General features: G+C 38.3%; 1 protein-coding gene across 1 annotated transcript in view; it reads left to right on the top strand.

Annotated features, from left to right (window-relative positions):
- The first annotated feature begins 730 nt into the window (after positions 1 to 730).
- STAM (signal transducing adaptor molecule) overlaps positions 731 to 18,894 on the top strand; it is a 56,300-nt gene continuing 38,136 nt past the window's right edge. The window contains exons 1-2 of the mRNA XM_012748669.3: positions 731 to 1,020; positions 14,411 to 14,495. Of these exons, the coding sequence (XP_012604123.1) occupies positions 981 to 1,020; positions 14,411 to 14,495 (125 nt within the window). The 5' untranslated portion in view covers positions 731 to 980. The remainder of the gene's footprint in view (positions 1,021 to 14,410; positions 14,496 to 18,894) is intronic.

Genomic DNA, 18,894 nt, shown 5'->3' with positions numbered 1-18,894 from the left:
TATTTGTTAAATAAACTTATTCATAAATAAAATAATTCAAGCAACATTTTAAGTTGCTAGGAATCACTAATCAATGTCTAGCTCCAAGTTTCAGTTTTCCTTCTGGGCTCAGTGTAGGGAGGCTACGTCGGGCTGTGAAAGACTCATTTTCTAATCCCCACATCTGCTCGGTGACTGCTCGGTTAGTCAGTGGGTGCCAACGCCCTAGTAGAAGGGCCGTCCCCAGAGATTCCGGAGCCGGGCGTTCAGGGACGCCCGGGAAGGTGCCAGCGTTACCTCAGCCTCTCCGAAGGAGCCGCGCGCCTGACACTCCCCTCTCTAGGGATTCGAGCTAATCCCTTCAGCTCACATGACTTCATCCAAGCAAGTTTCTCGTCACCTCAGACAGCAAGTGGGACTCACAGCCCTTTTACTTAGAAGGTGACCCAAAGGAGCGTCCGTCCCCTTCCTGGGGGAACTGCAAGTTAAAACAACCCACCCAGGGAGAGGTAGAAAGGGGCTTGGCTCGACCCACACTCAACCCGTTTTCTTTCTCCCCGACCCTCATACACTCCTGGGGTCCTTAGTAGTCTTCGGCACGCCAGGAGGACCACGGCCTCCGGAGGTCCCTGGCCAAGGGAAAAGCAGAAAACACAGGCACTAATTCCACTCTCATGTGTGACTAATCAAAAGAGGAGTCAGGCAGAAGGGACTCTTCGGCTGATGTTTTACCGGCAGGGCAGGTTCGGGGCAGATTCGGAGTAGGCAGCGCCAAGGTCGCCCAGATTCCCGACATGCTCTGCGCGGGGGCCTTCGCGGCTCCTTTGCTGTTGCCGCCGCCGCCGCGGTTGCTGGGGGTGGGTGAGAGGAGGAGCCGTCACGGACCCTGTGGAGTCAGTCTCTGTTGCTGTTTTTGCCTGAGGAGTCTTCCTTCTTACGTCGCACCCTGAATCCCGTGGTGTCGAGGGGGAGTCCCTGCGGACACCTCGCAGGCAGTGGAGATGCCTCTCTTTGCCACCAATCCCTTCGATCAGGATGTTGGTAAGTGTTTTTGCCGCTCCCTGCCCATTCCCCGCCGGACTGCAAGCCCCCTCTGCCCCTCTCGGCGTACGTTCCGGGCCCCCGAGCCAGGGCCAAGCTCTTCCCTTTTCCTGAGGCTCCTTCCTTAGGAGCTGGGAGAAGGTTGAGGGCTTGGCGCATCCTGTTTGAAAGAAATGGGACTCGGGGAGCATGTGTAAGGGCCCCTGAGCTGGACTGTGGGTTTCGAAAGAACTGCTGAAGGGGTTGCTGTAAAGGGCCTCGGAGGAGCAGCTGGTGTAGCATCTGGTGCTGGGACTGTGCTTCTGGAAGAACAGCGAAGGAGTGAGGCGTATCTAGGCTAGAGTAGGATTATAAACCGCATTAACCAAAGTGTTTTCCTAGTCAAATGTTCAGCGTTTGGAGCTGCAAGAATGTTTTAGGTAAGGTTCCTTAGGGTCGTAAAATTCCTTGTAGCGGTAGCTGGAGGAGAGCTCTGGTTAAAGGTAAGCTTTCAGAAATGTTGGGAGGGATGAAGATGAAATACCTGGCAACAGCTGAAACCGATTGAGGACCTGAGGCTTGGGATGCCTTCCTTAGGTTAGGTGTGTGCTCTTTGAGAAGTGTGGAAGAGGACCTTGAATCTGGAAAGGCGTTTGAAATGCTGAATTTTTGTTGTTATTTGGTTCTGATCATATCCATCCAACAGGTTAGTTTTTTGTTTATTCATTTTTTCCTGGTCTGAGGATAATAATTAAGGGAATTTGAGTTTCCAGGAAGAGAATTTTGGGGTAATTTGAATGCACTTAGGCACAGAAGTGTGGAATGAAGGAGAGTCAAATACCATATCCAAATATCCTAAGGCAGAATTTAATGGTTATTCTAGTAAAGGAATACAAAGACAACCTTATGAAGTTACTTTCTACTTCTTCGTGTATTTTAATTATGAAAGGTAGGTGTTGAATTTTGTTTTTTTAGCTCTTTCTTACAGCATGTCCCTGAAGCTTGGAGGTTTGGGTTAAGACTAGAAAAGGGTTCAGTCCTATCTGTGCCACTTCCTAGCTCACAGTGAAATCCTAGGCAAATCAGATTCTTGAAGTTTCAGTGTCCTCATCTTTAAAGAGGGGAAAACAAGTCATTCTGTTCTGTGATTAAATGAAATAAAATGTGTTGAGGGTCTACTATAGTGCTTTTATGTTGTAGACACTTACTAAAGGCTAGCTTTTTTGTTCCAGTTTTAAATGAATGTCCTGAATCTTAGCAGGGCATGGAACTTTGGAGATCACCAATAATACTTGATAAATAATGAATTGGAAAATTACAATTAATTTAATAAGTACTTAGCACACACTATTTACAGGACACAGTGCTTAGTGACATAAGAGATTGTAATGAACAACACCTGGTTGCTGTTGTCAAGCAGTTTTACAACCTATTACATCAATCTGTAGGGCAAATGCTTAAAATAAAACAATTTAACACCTCCTTCTTCTGTTTCCAGCATGTTTGTCTAGTTTTCATGGTCTTGTATGATCTAAATACCAACTACCCAGTCACCTTTATATCCTAGTGACTTTTTGAACACATTATTTGCACTGGATTCAGATAAATTTCTTAATGTCAAACCTGTTCCTAGTACCTACACCACGCAGTTCAAACATAGGCGCCTTCTTGCCTTTCTACTTTTGCCTCTATTATTTCATCTATCTTTCAACATATCCTAATGTTTTAAAGCCAGCTCAGAATCCAACTTGTTATACCAGAATCATTTTCTGTTCACTCTAGCCAAGGGTTTCTCGTAGCAACATTATTGACAGTTTGGACAGATACAATATCTTTGTTATGGAGGGTCTATCTTCTGCAATGTAGGGTGTTTAGCTTCATCCCTGGACTTTACCCATGCCACTGGCACCCAACCCCCAGTCATGATTTTAAAAATCTCTGGACAGTGCTAACTGTTCCCTGGGGGGATAAAATAGCTCCCAGTTGCTCTAGTTCACTGTAATTTCCACCCTTTTTCGAACTCCTACAAATTATTTTAGTATTTTTTGTCTTTACAAACTTACTTAGCATTAAAGATAGTTATATCCTGTTTTTTGCTCCTTAATTAGTGGTTGCTACATAAGAGGTGCTTAGTAAATGTTTGTTGAGAATACGTCAGTTGAGCCTGCTAGATAGTAATCTTCTTGAGTATAGGGACATTGTTTTGCTCCAGAAAAGCTTACTTTTTAAAGTTAGGTTTTGGTATTTGGATCAATTCTGCCCTCACAATCCATGTGTCAAAATATCATGAAGGGTTAATCTAGCTAAGAAAACGCTTCATAGATTCCCAGTAAGTAATCCTTGCACAGTATCCAATAGACTCCCATGTTAAATTTTTTTTACCTGTTATGGCATATAGAATACAGTATGTAGAGTACATTTAACAATATTCTTTCTTACCTTGTCCATCAATGAGTATGTCAGTGACATTAAAGTACTCCCACTAACTCATTCATTGTTATTAATCACTTAACATTTGTATATATTTGCATTTCTTCAGAATTAATTGTCCTTAGCTTTGTTCATACACTGCAAATGAATCAGAAATTCACTGACTGATTTATGTAATACAACATTTCTTATAAAGAAGCAAAATGCTGGTGATAGCTTTTCCCTTGAAGAAATGTGTAAACATGTTACTAGAATGAGCTCCATGAGGACAGAAATTTTTGTTTGAATTGTTTACTACTGTGTCCCTAGTATGTAGACCAGTGCCTGGTACTGATGAACATTCAGTGAATATTCACTGGAATAAATGGATCTTATTTTGTACCTTGTATTTCTTCTAAATTCAAGTTATTATTTCGTAGTCCCTAGTGACTTCCATCTTGCCAAATCAGTGGTCAATTTCTGGTCCATTTCTTTGTTGATCTCTTAAGCATTCCTGTTTGATACACAGTACTTTATTGGTGGGATTCCAGGACACCAAACATTTTCTGATTTTCTTCTTAGCTCTCTTTTTAGTCTTTTTTGCTTCTTTTTGCAACTTCCAAACTTCGAATGCCCTGGGGCTCAGTTCTAGTACCTATTCTGCTTTTCGACATTTTTTCCCCTTAGAGTCTTAGGAGGCAACTTAGCTTAGTGTTCAGAATTCAAACTCTTGAGCCACACTGCTTGAATTCAAATCCCAAATTTGCTGCCTACCTGCACTGTGATTTTTGGCTAGTTGCTTAGATACTCTGTGACTTAGTTTCCTTATGTTTAATATGGGATGCAAGGTTAATGATAATTCTTAACCCAGAGCGTTGTTAAGAGGGTTGAGTTCATATTTGTAAAGCACTTAGAAAAATTTCTCTGCTTTTTATTTATAAAGCAAGATTTAAAAAAGAACCTCATCTAACTTCTTAGCTTTAAATAACATGTGTATTCTGGTGACTCCCAAATGTATGTTCTTAGTCTCAGCATCTGGCCTGAGCTCCAGACTTAGATATTCATCTACTCAGCATGTTCACCTGTATTCTGCTTGGAGTTTAAAAACAACCATGTCCAAAACTCAGTTTTTAGTTCTCTCCCCAAATCTGCTCATTCCTTCATCCGTGACCATCTCAGTATATGACACCATTAATATTTACAGTCACTTGGCTCTAATAGCTAGGCTTCATCATTGATTCTTCTTATTCCTACACATTTTATATCCATTCTATCAGCAAGATCTTTTTGCTCTACTTAAAAAATATATCGAGAATCTCATCACTTTTCTCCATCTCACCACTATTATCCTACTTCAGTCATTGTTATCTTTTTCATAGGCTATGGCAAGAGCCTTCCAGTAGGCTTCTTTGCTGCCACTCTTGCCCCTATTATAATCAGTTCTCATTTAAGAAGGCCTGTGATCTTTTAAAAATGTTAATGTCACTTACCTGCTCAGAACCTTCTGGTAGCTTCCCATCCTACTTAAAGGGAAATGCCAGTATTTTATTGTGGCCCACAGTCTGGCCTCTTCTTATGTCTCTGTTATGTTTCTGATCCCCAAACTCTCTCTCTTGCATTCCGTGCTTCTTGGATCTGTACACCCCAAGCTCATTCCTGCTGTTTTAGCTGTATTTTGCTGTTTTCTTTGCCTAGGATATTCCTCCCCGAAGTATTTGAAGGTTTAGATGTCACATCATTCTGGACTCTCTTCAAAAGTCACTTTTTAAGAGAAGCTTTCCCTGATTACTTTCTGTAAAAAATATCCATCTTTACTCCCACTTTGTTTCTTTGTTACATTTTATTTTTCTTTGTAGCACTTAACTACCTGACATTAATTGATTGTCTTTTGTGTGGCATGTAAACACCATAAGGATGAGAACTTTTCTTTTCTATCTCTGATACCTTAGCTACTGGTACATAGTAAGCACTCAATAAGTATTTATTGAATAATGAATTATTGACATTTTTCTGGATCATCAGTCATGTATCTCTGTGGTGTTCTGTTATCACCTAAAATTATCCATCTACCAGAAAACCAAATGTATCATTCTCAGTCTGGTTCTTAATTCATTTTTTGGAAATATTATAGAGTTCTGGTTATTTTGACCTGAAACTCAAGCAGCATCTTTGAATTATTCTGCTGTGCTAAATCATCATGACTTTGTTTTTTATAGTAGAACATTTGCATTCCTAGTCAGACAACTTTGGACCAGTCCACATCTTACAGACTTGGATGTGTTTTTAGTCTGTTTTGCTTAGTGTAGTCAGTAATATCATAAATCATAGTCAGATTAATCTTAAATGTGAATGTCACATCATTCTCCTGAAGTATTTGATGGAAAGACCTTGGGCTTAGAGTTTAAAATGCAACTGCACTATTTACTAATAGTAAATGGGCAAAATATGTAGTTAGATAGGTACAGAATCTCTTTGAATTCATTTTATACCTCTGTAAATTGGGATAAGAATATCTACCTTATGGGATTGCTATGAGGATTACTTGTGAGAAAACATGACATTCTAACTCTTTGTTGGAGTTGAATATGCTTTAGGTATCTCAAATTCAGCATGTTCAAAACCATATTGAAACTTTTCTCCTTAATTATGCTTTTCTTCAGTTTTGATAATTGATACTTCAATTTACTTAGTCACACAGGTTTAGAACCTGGGAGTCATTCTTGACTTCTGTAGTTGTAATTCTCTACATTCTAAGCAACAAATATATACTGTGTGCCAGACACACTGAACATGCCTTTAAAGATTCCAGTGTTGCTATAGTCTGCATGATCTTCCTAAAAGCTCTTGAATCCATCCATCCATCCCTCCATTAATGCCTCCCATCCTTTCTATTCTCATTGCAACTGCTAGGCAGGGTTATATCACTGCGCTCTTCGATAAATACAGTAGCGTTTAGTTGTTCTTCCTGCCTTCAGTCTGTCCTCATTCATTTTCCAGGTGGCTGATAGTGATATTTTAAAAACATAGATGTACTCGTATGGATCCTCTGATTAAAATATTTCAACAAATCTATAGCTTTCACAGTAATTTGAACTTCTCAGCATGATACGTAAGACCTCTTTAGCATTTGGTTCTTTTTTAACTTTTCACCCTCACTTTCCACTTTTTTCCTAAAGGCATATTTCATTTCTTATTGGTGTTATACCACTATGCTTTTCAGGTGTGGGTCTAATGGCCGTACACATCTTTCTCTTCATTAGTCTCCTCTAGAGTTGTTTTAAGGAGATGGTGCGTGTAAAACACTTCTCACAGCACCTGACATGTAGTAAGCCATAGATTGTCTCCTTTTATAATATAGTTAGAAACAAATGTGGTGACTGTTGGATTCTAAGGGCTGCAATCAGTTACTGTCAAAACAAAGGAGAGAAATGTGTAAATCAGAATACAAGTATGTTAAAGGTCTGATATCCATTAGATTAAGAAATTGTATTCTTTGATTTTTCTGTTCCTATTTTCTCTCTCCTGTAAGCTGTTCTTTCTAATGCTTTTAGGTTATCATTTCTATTTTGTGCTCTTCTCTGAAATGCTTCCATGTTGTTCTTTTGACACCTACTTCCCTTTCTGGTTAGCAGAGCTTCAGATTGCTCTTTACAGATACAATTTCCAATTGTCAGGAGGGTCAGGGACATTAGATGAAACATTTTCAAAGAATCGATTTCCCCTAATTGCAAAAAGAGTGTAATTTCTTTCAGATTTGCTTTCTCTATTGGCCATTTTTGATGAACTGTCACCTCTCCAAGCTGACTGAATGACAGTCTTTTCCCTACAGCCTGAACATGATGAGCAATCATTCTGTTAGAGTTTCTTACCTCCCCAAATCTTTGACAATCAAGATATTTTGAGAAAATCAAAAGTAGCCGCTTGTCAGAAAAAAGTTCTCCAATCCATTCAGAAGACTGTTGAAATTCAAATGAGGCTCTGTGTGTGATTTTTATAGGTACTGCTGGGCACATTTCTCAGTCTCTTCTTTTTGAGTATTAGTGTATGTGTAATCTGAGTATAAAATGAGATCATTAGGAAGCTTTGAATTCTTTAAAAGCAAGTCAGTGTTATTTTTGTTTGTCGCTTTTCCCTTTCCTACAAACCCAGTTTTTGTCTTAGAAAATAAATAGTTTTGACTTCATTTGCTATTCACAGAACCATTTACAACTGCTACTAGTAGCTTATATTCTTGTGATTTAAAAATACTTTTTTCTTTTATAACTGGGAAGAATTGTGCTATTGATTTTGAGGCAGCATCAATAAATGATGTTAAATAATTTTAGAATTCTGAAATGAGTTGCATTTCTGATCTGTACCTACAAATTTGAGTCAGATGCTGATCCTGTTTATGTGTAGGAAAGTGAAGAAGGTAGTTCTTGAGTGTTCAACGTAATATCTGCTTATCACTGTACCACACATTCTTGGGTATGTCATTAATTCAGGAACTGTAAGATCATACTTAATTATGATCATAGGCAATTTATATTTTAATCAGACACAGGCTTATCTTTTTCAGTTAACTATTAACTTTGAATAAGTTATGTTTTAATGTGCTTAGCTATTATGTTTAGTTATTTAAAAAAATTTTTTTAGTTGCCATCAATAAGAAATGTATTTGTTTTAAAAAAATATCCAAATGCTGACATTGTCCAGAAAAATTTAATAGGTTTATTTATAATTGTTATAAAGTTGAACTGCTGAAATTTGTTCACTGAAACATTTTGATTTACATTAATGCTTTACATCTCCCACACTTATATTAAAAATTTACACATATATTAAATTGGAAAAACTGTGAATACCTGACTTCTGTCCCCTATGTTTCCACTCACAGCCATATACTTAGATACCTTTTTGACCCCATGGGAAAAAAATATCTAACATTCAGAACTACCAATAACAGGAAGTAGAGACTTTTTTTTAAAAAGAATGAAACATTTCCCATCACAGGTGGATTCTTAAGCATGTTCTCCACGTATACAGCGTGCTAGCTGGATGTCTTTTGGTACCAGGTCTGTAGTTATGATGTTTCTTTACCCCTCTGGTAGAGAGTGCACTCTTGTAAGCAGCTTTTGTAGCCCAGTTGCTGTCTCGGTACTTTTCCAGCAGTTGATTTGCAGGTAGTTTGTTTTGTATGAACCTCCTTACTTATTCCCCCTTCTCCTTCTGTTGGAGCTTGGGGAGCTAGATGCAGTGCTGGCATTAGAGAGCCACAGCAGTGCAGCAGTGGCTGGGAACACAATTCTTACTATTGTATTTTTAAATAAGGTGGTAAGTTTTAAGATTTCAGTGTGTTCTTAAAAAAATGCACTTAGGTATTTAAAAAAAAAAAAGCCTGCTTGGCTACCAGTCAAGTAAGAATGATGAATTAATTATTAAAATGCACTACCAGATCAGAATAATAACTTGCTTTCCTTTTCTAAGATGAAGCAAATGTTAGACTGAGGGATATTGTTCAGAATGACTCACTCAGTCTTGGGCTTCAGGGAGGTTGAGGGCCTATGGGGCAGAGCTCTGGGATTCCTCATCAGAGCATTTCCACTTAGATTTGCTTTATATATTGGATTTCTTTTAAGATAAAATTTTCTTATAAAGAGTGTTGAATAATAAATAATTTGCCTGGTCTTTGTTCCTGTTTCTTGAGAGGGAGCCTCTAAATCCTTGGAATTTCCTGAGTGCTAGGAGCATCTTTGTTATTCGTAGTGGACCCCTGTAATAACACCTTAGTTTATGTTAACATTGTGACTCACTGTGGGGGTTGGCCACTTTGGAAAGACTAACCATGTGATCAAAAAATTTGGGATTTGAATCATGGGACCTCCTGGGAGGGAAAGGGACCTGGAGATTGAGTTCCACCATGTGGCCAATTGCTTAATAAATCATGCATATATAGTGAAACCCCAATAAAAACTCTGGACGCTGACAATGAGCTGAGCTTCCTGGTTGGTGATCTACATTGTGGTGATACGCATTGATGTGCCAGGATGGTGATGCCTCCTGGGGACGCAGGAGCTTCATGTTTGGGACTTTCCCAGACCTATCTCTGTACAGTTGGCCCTTCATATCCATGAGTTCCACATGTGCGGATTCAACCAAGATAAATAGTTGAGAAAAAAATTGTGTCTGGGCCGGGCGCGGTGGCTCACGCCTGTAATCCTAGCACTCTGGGAGGCCGAGGTGGGCCGATTACTCGAGGTCAGGAGTTCGAAACCAGCCTGAGCAAGAGTGAGACCCCGTCTCTACGATAAATAGAAAGAAATTAATTGGCCAACTAATATGTATATATAAAATTAGCCAGGCATGGTGGCACATGCCTGTAGTCCCAGCTACTCGGGAGGCTGAGGCAGAAGGATTGCTTGAGCCCAGGAGTTTGAGGTTGCTGTGAGCTCTGACGCCACGGCACTCACTCTAGTCTGGGCAACAAGCGAGACTCTGTCTCAAAAAAAAAAAAAAAATTGTGTCTGTACTGAACATGTACAGACTTTTTTGGTCATCATTACCTGAACAGTACAGCATAACTACTATTTACATAGCATTTACATTGAATTAAGTGTTATAAGTAATCCAGAGATGATTTAAAGAATATGGAAGGATGTGCTTATGTTCTATGCCAATATAATGCCGTTTTATTATATCAGGGACTTGAGAATCCTTGAATTTTGGTATCCTCGGGAAGTCCTTGGACCAACCCCCCATGGATACCAAGAGACTATGTATCTCTTCATTGATTGGTCCTGATTTTTGTCCTTTTGATGAAACTATAATCATAAGTATAATGCTTTCCAGAGTTCTGTGAGTTATCGTGAATTATTGAACCTGAGAGTTTAGTAGGAACCCCTGAATTTGTAGCCAGTTAGTCAGAAGTGCCTGGGGTGGCCTGGGATCCCTAGAGCTTGTGCATTGTATTTGAAGTGGGGAGAGTCTTTTGGAGAACTGTGCCCTCAGTCTGTGAAGTCTGTGCTGACTCCAGATATTAGCATCAGAAGTATGCTAACCCTCTGGGTAGTTAGCATTGTAGAGGATTTCTGCATTTAAAAGTAAAGTCTGAAAATCATTGAACTAAATGCTGTTTAAGTCTCTGTGTTTCTGTTACTTTTTATGGATTCATATTGCAGATACATGATTAATCTTGGCATTTATTGAGCACTTAGACTGAGAGCATGGATATTGAAAGAATTGCCCAAAGTAGAAGTTATTATTTTCAGGAGATTTACAGTTTATTATGGAAGCTTGAAAAATGACAGGTAAATTTGAGTCACTTCTCCTCTTAGCATATCCTCTGGCCAGAACAAAATCGAACAGCATTTCAACATTTGCTTTCAAAATAACCTGTTTAGCTACCAGTGTAGTGTTAGTTTCTTATTATGTTTTTTTCTTTTCTCTCTTCCATACCATTTTTACATTTTGGCAATATATTTATTCTTTTCAAAGAGTGCAGTTCTGATTGGATTATTTTTTTGCTCAAAACTCTGGCTTTCTGATGTTTGTTTGATTAATTGATTCATTGATTGATTGATTGATTCATTCATTCATTTTTAGAGACAGGGTCTTACTGTATTGCCCAGGCTGGAGTGCAGTGCTTATTCACAGGCACAGTTATAGCACACTATAGCCTTGAACTCTTGGGCTCAAGGGATCCTCCTGCCTCAGCCTCCTAAGTGGTTGAGAATACAGGTGCAACACTATGTTTGACTCAGATGTTTCTGGAATTAATACAAATGCACATCTAGTATCTTAGGTCTTAGTGTAGTTATATCTTACTACAAACTTTCAGAAAGTAGTCTGTATTTCAGCCAGCTTAGATTCTGTATTCTACTTCTTTTCTGTTTTTATAACTTTGCTCTTTATTTACTTAAATAGAAACAAAAGAGTTCATTATTTATTCTGTTGTTAGTTTATAAATTTATCAAGAAGCTTTTCCTGATTCTTCTTTTTGCTCCTTCCAGGTTCTTTACCTTTCTTTCATCTTGCTTGTGCTTTACATTATTTCTGTGACACTTTTTCTATCATTTATTTATGCCTCTATGTGCTGGTTTCAATTCCTTTTTTAGATTGTAAGCCAATTGGATAGGGGCTGGCATGGACTAGAAGCGTATTCCATTTTGTTGAATATGTATTCAAATTTTATGATTTCCTGCACGGAAATCACTTACTGTGATCGTAGATGTTTTGGACTTTATATTAATTCTTACACAAGAAATCATGTGAACAACCTGCTTTCGTTATTCTCCCTGTTAGAAGATTGTAGGATGGCTAGGCATAGATACCTATAAGTAAGTACTCACTTGTTATCACTCATTACCTCCTTCATGGATGCTTATGTTACTTCTTCAGTGATAATGACTACCTGGTAGGTGATGCTAATTCCTTCAGGGCTGTGATAGATATCAGGTATCATAAGCCTGCAAAGAATTTGGACACTGTTGTCTGCTTTATATTTTATGCTTTAGCTAGTAAATTCACATGACCTACCTTCAGCTCTCAGTAGTAGGTCAAAATGGGGAAATAAGTGTTCTCTGTAGATTGAGGCAGCAGGGCATGAGGAGAGGGTGGAAGTAGAAATTTCATTTATCACATGATCAAGACCAACCGTTACAGATAAGAATCTCAGTCCTCTACACCCCTCAAAATCTGTCCCTGGTTCTCTGATTAAAAAATGTGAACTGTTATTGAGGATCTTGATGATGTTTTCTTTGAGCATATCTGTTCTTTGAATTGCAGTGCTCCAGTCAAGACTGGATATCCTGTGCTTCTCTTCAGCTGTTGTCTTGGAAGGTCATGATAATTTTTTATTCTTTTTTAACTTTTTTTTCCTCCTATATAGGTTCCATTTTTCCTAAGTTCTTTTTTCTGTTTTGTCTTATTTTTCTATCTATCGATCGATCGATTTATTTTTTCCTCCAAATCCTGAAGATAGAAACCTTTATTTTCTATGAAAATTTTCTGAGATAGCTGATAATCCTTGGCTGCCCAGGATTAACACTGGAGAAATCAAAAACACATTGGAAGCTCCGATCGTGTGGTTAGGTCTTGTTGACTTTGAACTTCATTATAGCTTGGTCTGGTGGGCCATTTACTATGGAATCCCCTCCCTCTCAAAGCACTATCTTCAGAGCTTTCCTCTTGGGCTGACCTGGAGTCTCCAGAGAAGAGTCTTCTAATATTCTCTCAGAGGGTGATGGTCCAAATGTTGAATCAGCCTTACATACTTGGGATAAATCTCACTTGGTCATGGTGTATATTTTTTAATGGATTTTGGATTCAATTTGCTGAGAACTTTAGCATTTATGTTCATGAGATATAGTGGTTTATAGTTTCCATATGTCTTTGTCTGGTTTTGGTATTAGAGTAATGCTGGCCTCATAGAATCAATTAGAAAGTATTCCTTCTGCTTCAGTCTTCTGCATGAGATCACAGAGAATTTATATGGTAATTTCTTCCTCAAATGTTTGATAGAATTCACCAGTGAACCCATCTGGGCCTGTTGTTTTCTATTTTGGAAGATTATTAATTATTGGTTTAATTTCTTTAATAGGTCTAGGCCTACTCACATTGGGATTATCTCTTAATATGTGAGTTTTGGCAGATTATGTCTTCCAAGGAATTGTTTCATTTCATCTATGTGGGCATAGAGTTGCTCATAGTCTAGAAAAGCTTTGCTTGACTTCCAGAAAACAAAACTTTCACTCCTTTGCTTCAGCTGGGGAGAGGTAGTTGCTAGTGCCTTTGAGTGAGGAAGGCAAAGTAGCAACCTACCTGCATTTCAAACAGCTTTTATTCATTCTTCCTGACCTTAAATCCTCTTTCTTCTTCACTCTTAATTCCAGACATTCCTTCTGTTACCAGTTCTTGAGTCTTGTGAGAATTCAGTAGTGTAAAACAGGCTGGTTCTTAAGGTTTTTTTCTTTTCTTTTTTTTTTTTTTTGAGACAGAGTCTCACTTTGTTGTCCAGGCTAGAGTGAGTGCCGTGGCGTCAGCCTAGCTCACAGCAACCTCAAACTCCTGGGCTTGAGCGATCCTTCTGCCTCAGCCTCCCGAGTAGCTGGGACTACAGGCATGCGCCACCATGCCCGGCTATTTTTTTTTATATACATATCAGTTGGCCAATTAATTTCTTTCTATTTATAGTAGAGACGGGGTCTTGCTCTTGCTCAGGCTGGTTTTGAACTCCTGACCTCGAGCAATCCGCCCGCCTCGGCCTCCCAGAGAGCTAGGATTACAGGCGTGAGCCACCACGCCCGGCCTCTTTTTTTTTTTTTTTTTTTACTGCCAACATATTTCTATCTATGTTGTTATATACCTTTTGAGATACTGTTGCTGTTATTGTTATCATGTTTTCCTTGTCCTTTTGTGTTTGTCTTAAAAAATTATTTTACTGTAATTGAGGGAGCTAGATTAGATGATTCTGTTCAATCTGCCATACCTCAGTTGATGTTTTTGATATGTCAAGGTTTTAATTAAAGAAAAATATTCAGTCAAAGCTTTGTTTCCTTTCCATTACTCCCTCTGTATTCTCAAAAAACCAAATCAAAACTAGCTAAATAATTAATTTAATTACTCAAAACATTTTGATAGAAGTCTGTGCTAGCTCATGTTGCTTCACTAGCCAGTAAAGCTAAGAATCTTTTGATGATGAAATAATATTTCTTATTTTAGTCGTTCTATTTACAGTTGGTTGTAGATATGTAACTTTTTTTATGAAGAAAAATCAATGGCTTTTTTTATGCTTAAGTAAAAAGAGGCTGAGGTGTGAATGGGGAAAATAATCTCAATAGATAATAAGGGTATCTTTCTTTCTTTTAAAGATGGACAAGAAAATCTCATTAATCAGAGTGCTGGCAACCATTCTGATTTGTTGTTGAGACTTGATTATACCATAGTTTGGTGATTTGAATGTGATAAATATATGTTTTAAAGGTTTTTAAAATAATGTCTCTGCAATTCCTTTTACAATCTACAGAGAAAGCAACCAGTGAGATGAATACAGCTGAGGACTGGGGCCTCATTTTGGATATTTGTGATAAAGTTGGTCAGTCTCGCACTGGGTAAGTGTTCGAAGTTTCAAAGGATTTTTATTAATTCTTCCTTTTTTAAATAAGAAAAGGAGGGTTAGCAGGTAAAGCATATTGCAATTCCAATTTGGTTAAAAAATGGAATGTCATTACGAAAAAGATTTGAAAAATCATACTATAATCTAGGTTACTCTTTATATCTAGTTAGTATATATGACTAGTAAAAAGTTGATACTTTAATTGACCACCTCTTCCATATTTTCCTTCTGAAATCTTACATTTTCTATTGATTATTTTAGAGTCATCAGTAATTTCTCAGTTACTAAGTTTCATGGTTATTTCTGAATGGTTATTTCTTTTCTCCTTTGTCATATATACAACACTCCACCCATCTGATCAGTGACTATTGAAAGACAGATTAGGGAAATAGAGTCTTAAACTTTTGGGCATATATTATAGAGCTGTCCAAACTGTTTAGAGAGTGGATTAACTGCTATGGATATGAATGATTTCCTCAACTCCTGGGCTGATAGCATTCAGATATTAGCAGTCTTGTTTACTGCATTGCGCTACATAAAGAGTATTGTCTTATATGTGTACTTTCATGTGGAAAGGATTAAGACGGCTGCATTATACTTGAATCTTCTGGGGGTAATCTTGACACTCTGACAGTGCCTTCTTTGGCTTTCTTTCCCCGCTGAATATAGATGTTCCTTAAACTTCCTTGATCCATTTTTGATTTCTAATATATTTTTTGAAATCTCACAACTTCCAGGTGTCTTTATGTGGGTGACATCTATATTTTTAGCTATTACTCTTCTTACCCAAGCACTAGTCCTATGGACACCACATCATTTCTGGATATCATTTTATAAAAACCTTAATCTCACCATTTAGAAACCAGAACTCCTGTCTTCTTTTGCATTAAACCTACTTTCCTTACTTTGTTCCCTGTTTCTGCAAATGACAAGAGGATTCCTTTCATTGCACTTAAAGCCTCAGAGTCACTTCCACATTTATTTTGTTACCTAATTCTGTCCATCTACATTCACAAATCTCTCTCAAAATGTTGATGTCATAAAATCTCCTAAATCAAGATCTTGAGCCTGGCCAAATCATGCAGGGGCAGCTGTCTTCAGGGCCTGTCTACCTTTTCACTTTATGGCCCGTCATGTGCTCCTCATGTTAGGTTCTCTAAGACCCTCCCAAATGTGGCCCCATCAATCCCCTTTGTTGTCTTTACATTTTTACATTTTAATATGTTAAGTTTTATTCTTTCTGACCTGGGTAATTAATTTAATTGAAATTTGAGTAACTACCACGTGCTGCATATACATCCTTTTTTTCCATTTTTTTTTTTTTTTTTTTTTTTTTTTTTTTTTTTTTTTGAGACAGAGTCTCACTTTGTTGCCCAGGCTAGAGTGAGTGCCGTGGCGTCAGCCTAGCTCACAGCAACCTCAAACTCCTGGGCTCAAGCGATCCTTCTGCCTCAGCCTCCCGAGTAGCTGGGACTACAGGCATGCACCACCACGCCCGGCTAATTTTTTTGTATATATATTAGTTGGCCAATTAGTTTATTTCTATTTATAGTAGAGACGGGGTCTCGCTCTTGCTCAGGTTGGTTTCGAACTCCTGAACTCAAAGGATCCGCCCGCCTCGGCCTCCCAGAGAGCTAGGATTACAGGCGTGAGCCACCGCGCCCGGCCTTTTTTTCCATTTTTATTTGCCTCACTTTACTAGTGACATTCCTTACCTTGCGTAGGCTAGTGAATTACCTTCTGGCATTCCTTTCCATTCCCATCTCTTTCTAATTTTTATACCCAATTGCCCTATAACAATTGTGCTCTTGTTATTTACCTACCTTTTGTGCAGAATTAAGTCTAAACTCCTTAGTCTTCTGAATCATTTCTCTCCATTCATTTTAGCTCAACTATTTGAGTTGCCTGTGCTCTTCTACCTTAGTTTAATGCTTTTGGTTTTTCTATTCCTTCAGTATGAAATGTTTTCCTCTTTCATTTCCTATCTCTGTGTCTCATCTCCTTCTAAATCCAATTTAGAAATCATTTCTTCCGCAAAGCCTTTTCTTATCCCCTTTACTGACAATAATATCATGGTCCTCTGAATTCTCAAATGCACGCTATCAAAACCATTCTTATTTGTGTTTTGTTCTGAATTTTAGTTTATTTTAGTAATTTATATCTAGTAAATTTAAATTTACCAAGTGTAATAAATCTAGTAGTTTGTAGAATGAACAGTCTATGAATTTTTGCTTTGCATGGGAAAGAAGCAAATAGCTTAGTGCTTGAGATTATGGGTTCTGGAGTGAGGCTGTGTGTGTTCAAATCCTGGCTCTATCCACTTAGCTTTGTCACACTGGATAAGTAAATTACCTTTCTGGGCTTTATTTTCCTAGTTTACCACATAAGAATAAAATTGTATCTTCTTCATAGAGGGGTCGTTGTGACTATAAGATCATTTAATACATATAGTGTTTCTAATAGTACCTGGTACATGGTTAAATGGGTGCAACTCCTCTTCCTTTTGTTTGAAGTCATTTTTTGTGACAGTTTGTCTGTTGAAGACTGGATATGGACCAAGATCCATCCTCGTGTATTTTGGAGATAAAGCTTTTATCTACCATTCCAGTTCAAAGTCCCTCCTCTCTCTTTTCACTCTGTTGGTTTTCTTTTTGTCTTTACTTTGGTGTTCTTCATTTTGTAGACAGTTTTTATAATAATCTGATCAGTATCTTGAAATCAAAAGATAAACCCCCTTTCACTACTAGAAATATTCCATATTTTTCTAGTTAAAAAATTCAGTTTGTAACCTATCTGAAATTGTGAATGATGTATTATGAAGGCATGGAGATTAATTTATTTTTCTTCATGTAAACATTATTGTACCAGAACTGTTTATTAGGTTTTTTTTCCTATTTTATTGTTTTCTTACATATTTGAAATTTACTGATAGTAGCTTTACAAAATATTTTTCATTTGTCTGTTTTTTTTGTTTTTATCCAATATCAATAGGTCTGTAGATACATGTTCATTTTTTAATTCTTTCAAATTTATTTTTGGACCACATACTGTTTTTCAATATATTCCTTAATATTTGAGTCACCCTTTGGGGATTTTCATTGACGTTGTTCTGAATCTATGGATTTACTTTAGGAAGTATTTTCAGCTTTAGTAAATTCAATAATGAGGGGTGGCTCTGTTCTTTTGATCAATGCTTTTTCCTTTTTTCCTTCCTTCACTTCTTTTTTTTCTCCTACTTATTTTTTTGTCTCTTAACAGTTATGGTTCTCTAATTCCTTTACATCCTCATTGAATTACTTTCCACGCATTTATTTATTTGTTTGTATAAATGGAATATCTGTATAGCTCTTCTTAATAACAAGTTTTTTTAAAAAGATTAAATAATAATTGAGATATCCTAATATTTTTGAGGTTTTAAAAAATGTCAGGGCCTCAATAGTTGCTCATGTATGTGATTTCTCCTTAAGAATACTGTTTTGCATCCATGTCCAGTTATGTTTTTACTTTCTTGCTCTACTTTGATAATGTCATATTAGGAAATGGTGAGCATAAGGGCCACATTAGTACTTTCGTAAGGCCCCTTTCTCCATAAAAAACTAAAAATATTTTATTAATGCATTGTTACAAAGAAAAATATATTAGTATTGTATATTAAGATATTTTTTTGATCTATAAGTTCATCTTCCCTTCCCTTCCCTTCCCTTCCCTTCCCTTCCCTTCCCTTCCCTTCCCTTCCCTTCCCTTCCCTTCCCTTCCCTTCCCTTCCCTTCCCTTCCCTTCCCTTCCCTTCCCTTCCCTTCCCTTCCCCTCCTCCCTTCCTCCCTTCCTCCCCTCCTCCCCTCTCCTCCTCCCCTGTCCTCTCCTCCTCCCCTCCTCCCCTCTCCTCTCCTCCTCCCCTCCTCCTTTCCTCCCCTCCTCCCCTCCTCTCCTCCTTCCTCCCCTCTCCTCTCCTCCTCCCCTCCTCCTTTCCTCCCCTCCTCCCCTCCTCTCCTCCTTCCTCCCCTCTCCTCTTCCCCTCCTCCCCTCTCCTCTCCTCCTCCCCTCCTCCCCTCTCCTCTCCTCCTCTCCTCCTCCTTTCCTCCCCTCCTCCCCTCCTCTCCTCCCTCCTCTCTCCTCTCTCCTCTTTTCTTTTCTCTTCTCTTTTCACCATGCCTGGCTAATTTTTTCTGTATATATTAGTTGACCAATTAATTTCTTTCTATTTATAGTAGAGACAGGGTCTTGCTCTTCCTCAGGCTGGTTTTGAACTCCTGACCTCGAGCAATCCGCCTGCCTCGTCCTCCCAGAGTGCTAGGATTACAGGCGTGAGCCACCACGCCTGGCCGGTTCATTTTATTTTCTTATTTTAAAAGAAATTAAAACATTTTTGCATGCCCCTAAAATTATTGTGAGCC

This window comes from Microcebus murinus, chromosome 25 (assembly GCF_040939455.1).
Source record: "Microcebus murinus isolate Inina chromosome 25, M.murinus_Inina_mat1.0, whole genome shotgun sequence".
NCBI lineage: Eukaryota > Metazoa > Chordata > Mammalia > Primates > Cheirogaleidae > Microcebus > Microcebus murinus.
Note: the sequence above shows the minus strand (reverse complement) of the source record. Positions and strands in the feature narration are given on the sequence as shown.